Genomic DNA, 15,993 nt, shown 5'->3' with positions numbered 1-15,993 from the left:
TTCATGAAATCAAGAATGATTTTTATTTACAAATGTACAAATGTCTGTCTGTCTGTAATCTACCATTCAGTGTCTTTATCCTCTGGTACTACCATTAATATCTTCTGTATCAACACTGTTATCTTGTCTGAAAAAAAACAAATAAGAGACAATAAATAAGTGCAGTGCTTCCTTGTTTCAACCATATGTGAAAATGGCAATAGAGAAAGGGAGAACAAATTCAGGAAAGGAGTACACAGTCTAGATCCAGGTTAATTTTAAAGGGAAGCCATATATCCATGGTTACAATACATATATAATTTTCTCCCATCACTCCAAGCTGGTGATTAAAACTGCGTTATGACGACTTTATAATTACCAGGAATCTAATTTTTCTATCAACTGTTTGAACTGAATATTTCCATGTCCGAGCTAAAAATTGTTTTTATACTTGAAAGATTGAGATTTTCAACAACCACCTACAAAATGATCTTAATGGTAACTCTATCCAAGTAGTGCTACTTACAGTTAGTATTTTCCAATGTTTTTGGTTTATTTTTCCATCCAACTCCAATGATATAAAAGGGAATTCCTAGAGCCATCATTAATACTGTTGTTAAACTTTCATCTGGTCTCTGGTGAATTGTCAAAGCTAACAGGACAATACTAACACAGAATAGGAAAATTGGCAGGACTATGGGCAACTGAAAAATAAACAAAGTTATTACATTAAGAATAAAACATGTACCATAGGGCTTGTAAGTCTCATTTCCCAATACTGTGATTTAACGAAATGGGTTCCCAAGACACACAATTTTCTTATCAAGGGGGACCTTGTATTTTATGTTGAGTTATTAATTTTTTTCAGTAGCAGCCAATGTTTAAAAATTTCATTTGAAAATCAACATTGTTAAGTATGAGGGGAAATATTGAATCATAATTTTATTCTGTTCATGGCTGAGTAAAAAATTATGTTTGCTAAAATTTGTAATAGTTTTATTTTTTTTCAAAATAATTCCAGATCCCCCCTCAAGTATAAAAATGGTCAGTGCCTAATTCCCATTCAAAAACATAGGAAATGGTTGTTTAAAGAGTAAAGACTACTATCCCATCAATAAAAACCTTTAAATATGATGATACAACTATGACACTGTACTATTTTCTTAAACTTTAATTAGTATGCCTCATAACACTAAGAAGAAAATTGTGATAAATGAACTTAATTTTGATGTACTAAGAAGTAGCAAACCAAATACAAAATGGTCTTAGGTTTTGAATGCTTTTAAGTAGTACTCCAGCTAAGAATCATGCAGAATGTGATTCATGGTTGGAAAGCCTACATATTTTTATTTTTGATATTTTGTTAAAAATGTCATAGTAAACAGAAAGTAACATGCAGTTTTTCATACAACCCATGTTCATAGGAGGTAAAAATTATATAGAATGCACTGTATATTTAAAATTTAAGGGAGATAACTCTGTCAATGACACTCAAATACAATAGAATCTATTGGATTTTCAATGTTGATTATCTCCTAAGAGCAGGCAGATTTGAATGAATAATTACACATTTCATAATATAGACCCATAAAACAACTTAATTACAAAAATAAAAATATGTAGCCTTTTTTAGGGTGAATCACATATTACAGAATTTAAATGATTCTTACAAAGACAGCTAACTAATAGCAGAAATTGTGGATCAGTTATTAATAGAGAATGAGACTTACAAGCCCTATTGTAAACATTACAGGAGGTACTTATTTTCTTAATGTTTTTTTAATATCTAAAATTAAGTAAAACAGATGATATCCCAATGAAAAGTGCTGTAATTTTCTTATTTGTTAATTTTTGTCATTCTTTTGTTTTCTTTTTTCATTTGACATAACTTTGAAATGATTGTTTGCTGTTTTGCATACTTTATGCACAATCATGTTCCAGCTTGAGAATTATGTCCATCATATACATTCATATAGTCATTAGCTAAATATGGTTACATGTCAGTTGATTGTTAAGAAAATTTTTTGAAATATTATTTTAGAATTGCAATTCAAAACTTTATGTTGAAAACTTTAAGGAGGTAGACCTAGGGTACGGGACACAACTCTTACAAATCATTGTATTTAGCACTTTAGCATCAATCTCATGTAAGCATCAAAGTAACTTGGACTGAATTCATTCTGTTTCAAATGAAAGCTTGATAGGTTTTGGTTATGTTGAATGTAAAACAAAAATATTACTAATTTCAAGAATTATGTCCTTTACCCTAGGTCTACCTCCTTAAGATCAGATTTATTGACAAAAATATTTTTGATATATATACCTTGATCGGTCTGTGTAAGTCTGGTTCTTTGAATCTAAGATAAACTTGGCCAGCAAATACACATGTTAATACTGTACAGAAACTGAAACCCATCATCTCAATGAGGTAGAAAATGTTCTCAAATCCTTGCATGATAATTGTTAGCACCAACTGAAAAATGAAAACAAAAACTCCTTTAGATAAGTTTTCTATAAAATATATAAATGTTAAGTACAAGAGTAAATGTTCCTAAGAGTTAAATAGGAGATAAGGTGGTACATTTATTGCATTGTACTAAGAAAATACATGTATTTTTAGAACATGGTTTTCCATGAATTATTTCCCATTAGAAGTAAACATTAAAATCAATTATTGATTGTACTTCGTATTAATTCCTGGTAAGTCATCATCAAAAGTTCATATCTATACTTCTAACATTTATCACTTGAATTCTTGATTTTATGACTTTGATATAGGGGATAACTCTAAAATCTAAACTGCACTTAACTAAATTTTGGTGTTTATTTTGTTGGTTATTGAGGTTGTTTATGGTCATAATGCAGTGTAGTAATTTCAAAAATTCCCTCAACAGCTACAGTACCTGAACCAATCCGTGCAACAAAAATTGTGATAGGTCATCAGTCACCGATCAGTTTCTGGACAGTCATGGATCCGTCAATCCAATCCATTAAACCGGTGATTGCATCACAGAGCAGTCACTGTATTTTACAGTTTTTGTTGTTTTTTTTGTCAATTTTACACATATTTACATAATGTAATAGATTTCAACATCAGTGTGTTCATACTTTTATTTTACATTTCTTTTATTTCAAACAGATCTTACATCATTTTACATAACAAAATTGCGATCAGATCGGTCACCGGTCATCTGCCATCAATCCATCAGTGATCAATCAGTCAACAGTCATCGATTCGTCAAATCATTGCGCGGATCGGTTCAGGGACTGTATCACTAAGCTAGCAAGGTTTAACATGGAGAAGTACTTTAATCTGTAGTGTTCATATTTGCTTGCTTACTGAAATGTTCATTTACCAACGATTCCCCAAGCTGCATGGGATTTTCACTGACTTGTTTAAATGTAATTTCAACTCATTTCTACGCCAAGAATTTGCATGATGTCTTTGTAGATTACAGCTGTAAACCTTTTATTGAACTGCTATTCTCTAACAGAGTACAGGTCCATGTAAAAGTTAAATTAAAACAGCTGCTACTCCTATCCCATTGGATAATTGAGTGTCAGTCTTTGTAAGAATCAGGCAGTTGGTGATATTGGGTATGGAAAAACCCACAATTTTGAAAGTTTAATTTGACTATTTGCACCATCAGAATCAAGGACAAGATTTTCCATATCATGTTGGTGCATTAGGTTATGATTTCATTTAAATGCACATTTCAAGGGCAGATAACTCTGTCAAAAACCTCATTTTTCTAACATTCTATTGAAAAATTTCTGAGCAAATCCAGTGATGCAGAGATCAGATAATGGTCTTATCGAATAAAGAAAACATCCTTGAGTGAATTTATATTGTCAGATCGATAGGGTTTTCTGATTTTTCTAGTTTTGCCTCATTCTTACAAACATTTACACTTAAATTTCATTTTAAAAGATATCTAAAATGGTTTTTCGTTGTTGTTTTCAAACATTACAAACAGTATTATTTTCAACTGAAATTAATGTTGGGTGATAGAGTGTCCATGTAGAAACCAGGCAGATCCTGTGTCTTAGGCAGCACAGGGTAAATTTTATTCCACTAATTTTGCTCCAATAAATGTTTAAGTCATTTCTATGTAAGAGACAACAGGGATTTTTCTGTTTCAAAAGTGGACGACTCGTAATACATGTTCAAAGGTCCCTAACTAATCAACTAAATCATAGAGAGTTATTTCCCTTTATTTTAAAATTTCAAGTGCTTTTTATGTTAATAATTTCAGTAAAATACAAACCATAATTCATTTTTAAAAAAAATGAATAACATGAATTTGCAATTTCAAATGGACAAAAATATTTTGGAAACAAAATTTGACATATGCAACCTACTGCCTGGGTCTTTCATGGATACACATTTTAAAAAATCAAAACCATCAAACTCTATTTTTTTTCCTCAATTTTTTTAAATGAATTTTTCATTAAAATATCAAGAAATTTTAATCTGAGGGTTGGGGTGCTGGGATGTTGTCAGACAAGAAATTCTGTTTTCCCACTACAGCAAAATTTTTATTCAAATTACAGAAGCATTTCTATTAAAAATCTGTCTTGTTGGGCATATGGGGAAAACATAGAATCATTATTCATATTGTTTTGAATGGATTAGTAAAAATAATTTTCAAAAAATATGGACCTTTCTTTTTTTTTTCAAAAAGATCCCAGCTTCCTTCCCTTACTGATAAAATGGTTGGTGTCTGACTTTTTCCAAATTCACTTCTGTGCTATCCCTACAACTTCATATTTAACTTACAATAGTGAGTAAAGAAGGAGCTGGAGTCAAGAATCTGTAGTTGATCATAGATATAATGCTGGGTAAATGGTTGTTTCTAGCACCAACAAAGAACAATCTGGAAAAAGTAAAATGTGGCATAATTAAGGAAACAAGATAAAATCTTCCTGATCACAACATCATTTTCTAGAAGTCAATTAAATATACATGAAATAAATACTTTTGTATTTATTTTCAACATTGAACTTACTAATTCAATAAATTTGGTTGTCATTGAAAATCTAAGATTTCAGGGTAATATGTCTGTTCCTGTTTTCCTTCTCTAGAAATAATTTGAGTGGATATGCTCAATCTTCATAAAATTCAATGGTAAAATAGCAATAGTTTCATGTCAATTCAGTCTTAAAAAATTCATATTTTCCTAGACTCTGAGATACCTTTTGTAATACAGTGAAACGTGTCTAAACTGAACCAGGAACAAATTGAAAACCTGTCTGCAACAGACACTTCTTGAAGTACAACTCCACATAAAATTCAGACACTGCCAATGGTAAAGTGATTCATGAAGAAGAAAAACCCACCAAACAAATCATGCTTTTTCAGTTTACATATGCTATACTTTTAACTTGACAACAATCTTTGCTGCATTCAGATCTGCATCTTTTAAAAAAAAAAAAAATCCATTCAAATTCCATAAAATCAACCAAACTAAAGGCAAATCAAGAACGATAACTCTTGCAAAGTGCAAGTTTCATATACATTCTATATGATTTTTATCTGAAAAGTGCAACAACCCAAAACTAAGGTTATGTCATCAATAACTGTTTCTGGACAAGAAATAAAACTGAATTCAGTTGGTTTTTGACATGCATGAATCACCTTATGCCTAATTTTAGAAAGACTGCTACTTAAGTAAAAAATAGGGGGTTTGGTTTTCACTGTATTTCAGTTTGCAATCTGTTAAATAACAGACAGTACAAAAAGATGAATAATTAGGACACTAGATTTGTAAAGACACGTGTACATTTGTAGTAAGTTAATCAGATCTCTGTACTGTAATAGTATTTATGAAACATGTCATAATTATCTCTGAACAAATTATAGTTTATACTAGAGTGACCTTGTTCTAGATTTCAAGCTAGGGAATATGTTGAGTATCTGCAGTGCACAAAAACCTAATGATGTCAGGATGGGCCACAAAAGTTAAACAATATTTAAGTCTGAGAATATTCTTAACTTCCATAGTAACTCCAATCAAAGTCTTTGAAATTGGTGCCATCACAGTTAAGAATTTTCTCAGACTTAAGTAAAGTTTTGTGGTGCTGGGGCCTGATTATCTTGATTTTGAAGTTGCTGTTACCCTGTTTATATTGGCAAAAAATTTTAAAAAAAAATAGTGATCTTTATAAAATCAGACAGTGGTAGTTTTGAGTGCTGCATGTATATTAAAAACACACCTTACAAATGATGCAGGTTTAAGTACACTTACAAAACATTGTTGTTAAGTACATATGACAGTAAATTGCACTGTAATCAGTTTTAACCTTGAGATTGAACAAATGATAGCCATTGCTATCAGAATTATGTCAATTCACATTGCATGCAAGGGTCTGTAAAGGTGACTGGTGTGATTACATTTCCTTTTTATTTAAAAAAAAATGAAATATTATAGGACACTTTGTAGTTGCAAAATTCTTAGTTGGCGCACTCCCCGTCTATTTAAAATGACTGGCATTTTAACACCCTTAGAATCATGTATAAAAAAAACTGAAGTACATTAAATTTCAATTTTAACCTAATTATAGAATGTGCATAAAGTCCATTAGTCAGTAAATATACTTTACAAGTATCTCAACTAGATGTAGATACATAGTTTTCCGTTCATTGAACCCATGACAGTTATTGCTTTTAGAATAGGGATCAAATGTGTTATTTTTTTATATTTTCATAGTCTATAGAAAAAATGGGATTGTTGCAACTGTTTGATTACTAAAAATCAACAGAATATTTATAAAACCTGCTAGTTACAACGTTCTTAATTGGCACACTCCCCGTCAAGTAGCTAACCCTTTCAACGCCTACAGTATCATATCCAAAACTAAGTTTCAATTTCAATTCTAACCTTTTCATTTTAATCAAATATGCATAAAGTGCACTAGTCAGTAAAAGTACTATACAAATATCACACCTTGACATAGATAAACTTGTCCCGTTCATTGACCCCATGACAGATATTGCTATCAGGATAGGAATTAACCATGTAATTTTTCCTACAGTGTGCTCTGTGAAGGTCTGTAAACAAAAGAAATAGGCTTAAGTATCATGTAACTACCCTAATCAATACTCAGATATAATAAGGAAATATATGCACGACTTGTAGTTGGAACAAATTGTGACTTTCCATCTCAACCGAAGATGCCAATTAATCTTTTAGCACAAAACCTGTAAATTCAACAATTCATTTTTTGTTACAACCAAACACATACATGTACCGGTATTTTTACTAATCTCGACATAACGTTTAAAAGTCTTCGTTGGTCAATTTTGTTGTATATTAACACGACAACCCAGTGTCTATATCTTTGCAACTTCTCAATGCGTTTCTTTAGTAGAATATGTACTGCTCCCCTACTAAACTGACAGTCATTCATAGTGTCTGTCTAGCCTGAATGGCGGTCCTTTGGAATGCCCCACCATTCCTGGGTGCCTTATGGTACATTTCTCCCACTTTAATTACAACTAATTGTATGCGACGAGTCTTTTTTTTTAGGTCTATAATATCGATTGAAGAAAAAAATGTCAACCATGGCTATGACAATGAAACCTGACAGTTCTGATTTCACATTTGGAATGTCCAAAAGAGGATAGACAATCTGACTCTTCTATATATGGATATGAAAATTGGGCATGACAAAAACTATAATTTGCATTATCTATACATAGCGATTACATTTCGTCAAGCATTAATTGTTACCGCAATAAAATTATATAGATAGCTCTTAAAATGGCAACCAGTGAGATAGCACGCAAACGCTTTTCGTTGAAAGGTAAACTTTCGTTAATTTATGAAGTTTTGGATTCGTTTGTTTTGTTCTTGACTGCATTAAGCGAGACATATTCAATCATTTTTACTAGTACTCCCTGCTCTTTTAATACTTACAACGGCAACGGCAGTAGACTTAATGACTTCGATTGGCGACAACACAGAGAAATAGGCAATATTGGCAACTATATACACTGTGGTAACTATTGCCATCGAGATTATTATTGCACGTGGGAGATTCCTGAAAATATTTATATAAATTTTAGAACAAGTATCGGTATCAATCGTGGGGACATGTTGGTTAATAAATTCGATTACAGCCGACCATATACTCCAACAACGTAAGAGATGGCACCAAGTCGGAAAATAGCTTGCCAGACAACCTTTAGCATTGCTGGAGTACTGGCTGTATAATCATACATGACATAGCGCAATGCAAAAATGCAACATTCAAGAATAAACCCTTTTAAGACTCGTGCATATCAAAACAACAAATTCCAATGCATTTACTTCTCATTAGGTTCAACAAGTCCAAATATGGTATGCTCTACTAACTTAAAGGATATATATATATGCAAATTATATACATGTAAGTAGGCATTCATTAATTTGACAACTTTAATGGTAAAAAAATAATAACAAAACACAATCTGACCGTATGTATGAACTGAGTTCACTGAAAGGTCGCGCATGTTAGAATACAAAAACTGTCAACATAAAACTAGTAATAAAATCAGCTGATAAAGTTCACTTTTTAGTAAAATAATATACTTTTACAGAAATAATAAAAGGGCAAGATAAATTAGGTGAAGTAAAAAAAAACCTGACAAAGCAGATTAGTTCAGTGTTGCCAGATAGAATTTCGTTCTAGTTTTATTTTGCTTCAGTTTCAGTACCAAAATCGGATCTATTGCTTTCACGTTTGGATATATGGTCGTGATGAACATCTTTTCTATGCAGCAACAGCAGATTAATATCACATCTCCAAATTTTATTTGCAATTGGCTGTTTCTTTCTTTCTGCACAATGTATAGTATAAATTTTTTGATTGATAACACGTAGTATAGAAATAGAGTCCTTCCAACATTCTGGTAGTTCCAATATTCAATCTCCTTTAAAAATTCACTACCACTTCCTACTGTCCCCGTTGCCCCTTTTCCTAACGTTTATTTGTGTTTGTATGTTAAATTTAGCTACGAATTAATTTTATACTTAAACACTGGCTTACAAGGTAAGATAAGAATACGTGTACGTAAGTTCCGTGAACATGATCGGTTATTACTTACTTGTGTGGCTCTAAAAGTTCATCGGTCAAAAAGTTCAAATAACTCCTGAAATTCATATTAGAAACACGGTGAAAAATATCATGCGAGACAATGTTCAGTGTTACAAAAGTACAAAAAAAAACATTTTAAAAGAAAGGCACTTCTAAAATGCATTCGTATGACAAGAGGAATTGAAACATAACTAACAACAGAGCAGTGCGCTTTGTTTCATTATTCACTTTACAGCGAGTAAAATACTTTACTTCAGGGAATAGAGGTGGTTTGGATACAATGACCATGACAGGACAGTAAAGTGGATATTTTTAAGCTTTCTATCAGGCTTATATACTAGTAGATTGAAACACCCCTGGTTTCGAATATTTGAAAGGTTTAATATAGTTTTCTACCTAAGACATTTCTTTAGGTAATTGTGACGCTAACTCTATTCAATGAACTTCACTATTTTACATGCTGTAAATTACATGCCTGATGTAACCAATAAATGCGTGTTTGGGTTAGACACTTGCCACCTTAAAATGGTAACCAACAACAACCAACAATATCTAAAAATCATGTAGTGTTTTTTTACGTCAGCATTGCATGTCATGTTGAAAAATAATTTGCATGGTAAAGATATGCATTGCACCGTTTGTCATGCCCGTCCTCGTTTATCGACTGTCTTTTCTCACGACCCTCTTATAATATTTTAAATGCATCGACGTTTTACAATATGGTGTACTTTTTCTCTTTATGCCATGTTCATCTACTATCATTTAAGTACCATAAACCGGGAATCGAAAGAATAATGTCATAAATCAGGCTTGTGCCCCACTGCAGCCCAAATAATACAGCATGTGCTGAATTGGGGCCTATTCTGTTTTATAACTAAAGAGACGACTCAAACTTAACACCTTACGACACAAAATAGTAGTTCTTTTAACTAGAGTGATAATTCTGACTACTTACCAGCCCCCAAATGCCCAGAATCCAGAATAAAATGATACAGCTATCGCACCAGCGCTGTAGTCGCTCCCTGAGAAAGAATCTTCGAAATTCTCTATGCTACCTATAAAACAAATGCCAAATTTGTAGTTAAGGGTATTTCCTTGAATCATACATTATGTAACAGTTTCTTGTGATTAAAACGACAAATAAACTATTCAAGGCTTTTATATCAGAGAAGTTCAGCGCTTTAGAGATGCTTTTTCTTTAAATACGCTCATAGCAATTCAAAATCCGATAACGATTCATTAGCTTTTATCCCATCTTTTCCATCAGTAATGCCATCGCGATTGTCTATTTAATTTATATATATCCAGGCTTGCATCAAATTGTTGACGTGTTGTGGTGACCAAACCAGTAATCTAAATGACGCATAGAAGCAACACTTCACATTTGTTATCACAACCAACTGCTTTTATCCATTTGATGCATGGGAAAATAAATCTGTACATATTCTAAATCATTCATCTTCAGTTCAGTGCGATAGAAAATTTCAGATGAGCTTATTCAGTAAACCAAACAATTATCAATTTATATTCAAACGAGTTTCGATTTTAACCAAAAAGAATTATCCTTTAGTATTTGTTTCCTAATTTGTTTTGCTTCGTTCGTATTGAACCATACCGTGGCAGTAGATTGTAATTGACGACACAGACTTAAGTTAGCGACAATATCAGCTTGTCTTGGTTAAGACAGCAGTTCTTATTCTCCCAAATCAGTCCCACATCATATCGCTGATCAGCCATATATCCAACCGGGAACCATTGAAAATTGAGATCTTATTTGCCTGACACCATTTTATTGGTAGATCGATCTCGTCTATAGAACCCTCTTTCTATTTTCTCATTGTTTTCACCACCTAAACACTGGCACATGTTTCGAGATAAACTACCCATATCATATGGTAAATATATCTTGAAACTGAGCCTGAAAACATCTTTTGATCGTTTCCGGTCTCCGACAAACAAGCCAGTGGTTACTGCTTCAAAGGTTCGCAAGGAAGTTCTACGGATTACAATATTATACTTTGATTATTATCTGCTGACTTCATAAAATATTTACCCTGTCCAATGTAGACGAAGCCTATGATGATGATAGTGATTAAGGCGATGAGTTTGCTGGCGGTGATGACAATCTGTACTTTAGTTGCCCACTTGACATTGATGCAGTTGATTATAATGAGTAAACCTACAACAGATCAGTCGAATTACTAGGTGCTTTTAATGATCAGTTTTATTTTAATCTACTGGTTGCTGTACGTAAAGTCTCAATGATGAACTAGATACCACATCATCAGATTATATGAGAGAAAATGGCCGCATCGTAAATGAACGAGTTTTCGGGGATAGATTAAGTCGCTTGTATATGAACCGGGGATGGATCCAGAAATTGACACAGAAAGAGGGTTCCAAATTCAGTATTTTTTCATAAGGGGGGTTCTAGGACAGCATTTGTTTATTTTTTTCCCCAAAATTTGAACCCAGCTGACCAAATTTTCTTTAAAAATGACCCCTGGAACCCTCCTCAGATCCGCCGCTGAGTGACTGTCATTTTGGCATGTTTCATACCATTGATGAAATTCTAAAACTTTTCAAAACTGTTTTTACGAATCCTAACTTAATGAAAAAAGTTGATACGACTAAGGAATTTTTTTTAAAATATAATACCGTGTTTTAACTGCAGGGCTTCAGTTCATAAGTTTGATCCATAAAATTGTCAACAATTCGACTTAAAAACGATTTTTTGTACATTTTACTATTCATGGCCATCCATGTTTCATGAATTGGAATTTTAGTCGAATTTTTGATAATTTTTTGCATCAAACTCCTTTACTCAACCCCATGTGATTTTAACCGTATGGAAATGAGAAGTGCGCTTAGTGTCAACATTAGATCATGCATACTCGGAACAAGGTCATGCATAAGTCGTATGTTATGTCAAACGTCAATTATCTTTATCTGAAGTATTATTCATAATATTTGTATAATATTTCATATTCTCGGTAATCAAGTTCAAGTTCAGAAAGGGACACACTTTTTGTTATGATACTTGACCAAACGTGTCAGGAAGGACTATAAATACATGTAAGCCCTATGTCGACCCATGTCAAGACCAAATTTGGTGAATTCTGATCTATGTATATATTCGGGTATATGTTTGTTTGTTTGTTTGTTGGAGTTTAACGTCCGAGCAGCAATATTTCAGCTATATTCAGACGATGAACATGAAATTGATGATAAAATGAACATGAAATGATGATGAAATGAAAAAGGGATGGGACACAAGGACAATGGGGTCGACAAATTTTGATTGCCACTGGAAATAGGGAGAGGTGGGTAGGGTCGGGCAATTTAGCCTCCTGTGGCGGAGCCCTATGGTTCCTACTCCGGGAGAATACCACAGTAGGGTTCTTTAACGTGCGAGGAACGTGGCATCTTTCCCAACACGGTGCACCACTATGGTTTGCGGTCAGGTTTTCCGTATTATAGCCTGACAACCCTAGCATGTAACACACCAGGGGTACCCCATTCCACCACCTGGGGCACACGTCCCAGTTGCTCTGTGGGCAGAGCGCCCTAGCCCCCGGCTAAGGTTCTGAGCACTATTTAGTCGCCTTTTACGACAAGCTTAGCGCTGCTGCAGGCCTATTCTTTCAACACCCGGACCTGCACAGGGCTTCGGGTATATGAACTGGACAAAAGTATATTTATATTTATCGTATTATATGATAAAATGTTTTCATTACGGAGTCGGTCATGATTGAATCGCTAAATCGAGGACAAATACGACCTTGAGCTGACCTTTTCCATCCAGATGGGATTGTTTTCTCATTGAAATATACACCATGTCATTTTCGTTATACGTGTCTTTTGTCATGGTAACCTTTTTCCTAGTTATGCCGCAAATGACATTAACGGCCCGGTGACTGCTTCCAAAACCAGAGGAAGCTTTTTACCCTTCCGATGCACCCAATCTTATCTCCTAATTTCTTTATAATAACTGATCTTTTTTATGTTTCTATTTAATGTGTTGTGTTTGTCGTTTCTGTCTTTGTTTTTCTTCTTTTCATATTTGATTGTTGGATAGTGTCCAATAATTAAATGAAGTCATGCGATGTACAAACTTACAATTCTTCCTTTGAATCTTGTAAGTTTTTAAACGTTTATTATTTATCAAAGATTCACCAAGAAAATATAAAACCAAATCTTCTGTTCTTACCTGGTAACGGATGTAACGAACGTGATTTATGTATGTGCGTAATAACGTTACTTACAAATGATTGAAGCTGCCAAAAGTCTGATGCTTGTAGATGGTGGGTCACAATCGGGATACAATGGTCTTAAAATGTATGTGGCAAAAATGAGACAAGAAGCAGCAACACAAACTGGACAAATTACAACAAAATTAATCCACATTGCAAGAAAACCAGGAAAGTCTCCAAAAGCTCTTTTTATGTAAATATATTCTCCTCCCGATTCGGGAATACACGCTCCAAGTTCGGCGAAACACAATGCACACAGAGCTGAAAACACACCACACACTGCCCACATGACGATGGACATTCCGACCGATTTAACGTTCAGTAAGATTCCGACCGGAGACACAAAAATTCCAGATCCTATTATAATTCCAACTATTATACAAACAGCTTGGAATAAATTTATTTGTTTCTTTAGTCGGACTGTAGTCACTATTAGATCCTTGTTTTCCTCTGTAGGAATTAATTTGTCCGATGGGTCTGTCTTTGAGTCTTTCATTGTAGCACCGTTAGAAAATCCGTTTGAAATACCATTAGATACAGGACTACCGTTAGCGGTAGGTGACTTATTTGATGTCGTCATATTGTTAATGATTTTTTTTGCTACAAAATGTCGGCTAGTTTCTACCCATGGGTTTTTACATCTGCAATTAAAGTAGAAACTAGAAAGATAAAATCGCATCCACTTTAAATCCGATGTGGAATGCGTTCGGGAATGCATAAACCTAGATACTCACTGAGTTCTTGTGACACGAATCCCTTATCACTGAGGTTAATATCGAAAATTAGAAAGTGTTATATGTACATGGTAAATCCAAAGTATTTAACAAAATTAAGGGGTCAACTCTTTCCAAAGGTATGTGCTTTAGTCGTCAATGTTTATTGTGAAATTGTAATTTTAACCGCATTTGAAAACCAAGGTCAATGTACGTCTTCCTTTCAAAACAGTATTCGCTGCCAATCTCGTTCCGATTTTCCTATATTTGGTGTTACGTAAGTAATTAACAATACATATCTGCTGTTGACTTTTTGTCAGATTGATGTTTCATACTTGCATATTTCAAGAAAAAATCAATCTAAGGAGGTACATGTAATTCATGCATATCAAAAACCCACCAAAGTTTGTTAGGTGTTTTTTTTCTTTTTTTGTTTTTTATTGTTTTTTGTTTTGTTTTGTTTTGTTTTTTTTTTTTTGGGGGGGGGGGGGGGGACCATGAATTATTTCTACCATAGGCAGTATCTGAATTTGATATGGATGGGTATTTTTTTTTTAAAACCAATAATACATGTATTTACTTGGGTAGCAGCTATTTGATTTTTTTGTTTGAGACCGGTTTGGACTGGGGATTGAAAATTTAAAAATAATGTAGGACCCTGGTTTCTGGAATAAAGCTATAAGGAAAAAAATAAATGCATGGTCGGTTAAAAAATAGAGAAATAATTCTATTAATGTAATACCCAAATAAATCAAATGAATGTGCTTCACATCAAATTTAAGTAAATTGAGCATATCAATTATCAACCCTTACAAGAGGTTGGAATCATGGCACCAAGTAAATCAGAAAATAACTGGCCAAACAACCTCCAGAATTGCTGGAGTAATTAATTATCAAAATCTATAAAAATATTTACAAACAACAAACAGACAGACAAACGAACGAATTCAAAGGTGATATTATCCCGAGTGCTCGGATAGAGGTTGGCAACCGGTTTCAAAATCAGATACTATAACCCTTACTTGCGCTACGCCAAGATATATTTGGTTCGATCCTGCATCTACAAGTTGATAGGATACAACACTATGTAGCTGAGTATGCAGGTGCAGATCCAATGAAAGACGTGCTGGGCTTACGCCCCCGTAAAAATGGGGAAACAATTTTTTGCATGAAATCTTATTTATTTACCCTCCAAAATATTAATGTCCATTTGTGATATGAAAATACAGAGCCAGATTGTGCATATTGTGGTTCTGATTACATATACTAAGCATGCAATGTTGTCCGAAATTCCTCAGACCATGAATCCCTCCTTGGTACCAGCTGCTCCGGTGGTGTCATATCTATTTTGCCAGCTTTATTTTGGATTTCACTTGAATCGGATTAGTGTTCGGTAGTTTTGTTGTTACATTTATTTATTATAAGAAGTCAATATTCCAACGTAGGAGCTATGTACAGTCAGCAAAATTTTGAACTATGCATGGACACGCAGAAAAATGATATGTAATGCCCGAGAAACCATGCACCAGCATGGCATATTCAGATTATATTAAAAGTACTAAATATGATGTAGTATTTCATTTGCAGAAATATGACATTTTTAAACTTCCCGGTTCAAATTAAGTAAATTAAATGTTTTGTCGAAATGAAAATTGTCAAAACGAACTATAAACAAAAGAAAATATAATATCATAAAAACAAACAAACAAACAAACAAAAACAATTTTATAACGCTAGAAAACAAAGATACTTTCAAACCTTACCTGCACGTTCTCCAGAAGTATGAACCAGCGTTACTATGGTTAGTGTTTTGGATTGCATCAGCTCTTTTACATGTTAGCAAATGAATGAAGTTATTTTAATCCTACACGCTTTATTGTGATCAATGAAAACTAGGTCAGCGATCACTCGGTTCAATCGTGATCAAAGAAGCGAAGGCAATGCGAACTTAAATGTTTGTAGTTGTCATA

General features: G+C 33.5%; 1 protein-coding gene across 1 annotated transcript; it reads right to left on the bottom strand.

Moving 5' to 3' along the window:
* LOC148605157 (Y+L amino acid transporter 2-like) lies at nt 1-15,993 on the bottom strand. The gene is made up of 11 exons (XM_088549693.1): nt 15,787-15,993; nt 13,323-13,951; nt 11,111-11,236; nt 10,013-10,112; nt 9,068-9,112; nt 7,899-8,022; nt 6,927-7,030; nt 4,760-4,856; nt 2,303-2,452; nt 506-683; nt 1-127 (listed from the first exon to the last, which is right to left on the bottom strand). The coding sequence occupies exons 2-11, from the start codon at nt 13,888-13,890 to the stop codon at nt 60-62; spliced, it is 1,560 nt and encodes a 519-aa protein (XP_088405819.1). The 5' UTR covers nt 13,891-13,951; nt 15,787-15,993; the 3' UTR covers nt 1-59.

Source organism: Perna viridis, chromosome 10, assembly GCF_037379345.1.
Source record: "Perna viridis isolate PV_CMFRI_1.1 ecotype Kerala chromosome 10, ASM3737934v1, whole genome shotgun sequence".
Taxonomy (NCBI): domain Eukaryota; kingdom Metazoa; phylum Mollusca; class Bivalvia; order Mytilida; family Mytilidae; genus Perna; species Perna viridis.
Note: the sequence above shows the minus strand (reverse complement) of the source record. Positions and strands in the feature narration are given on the sequence as shown.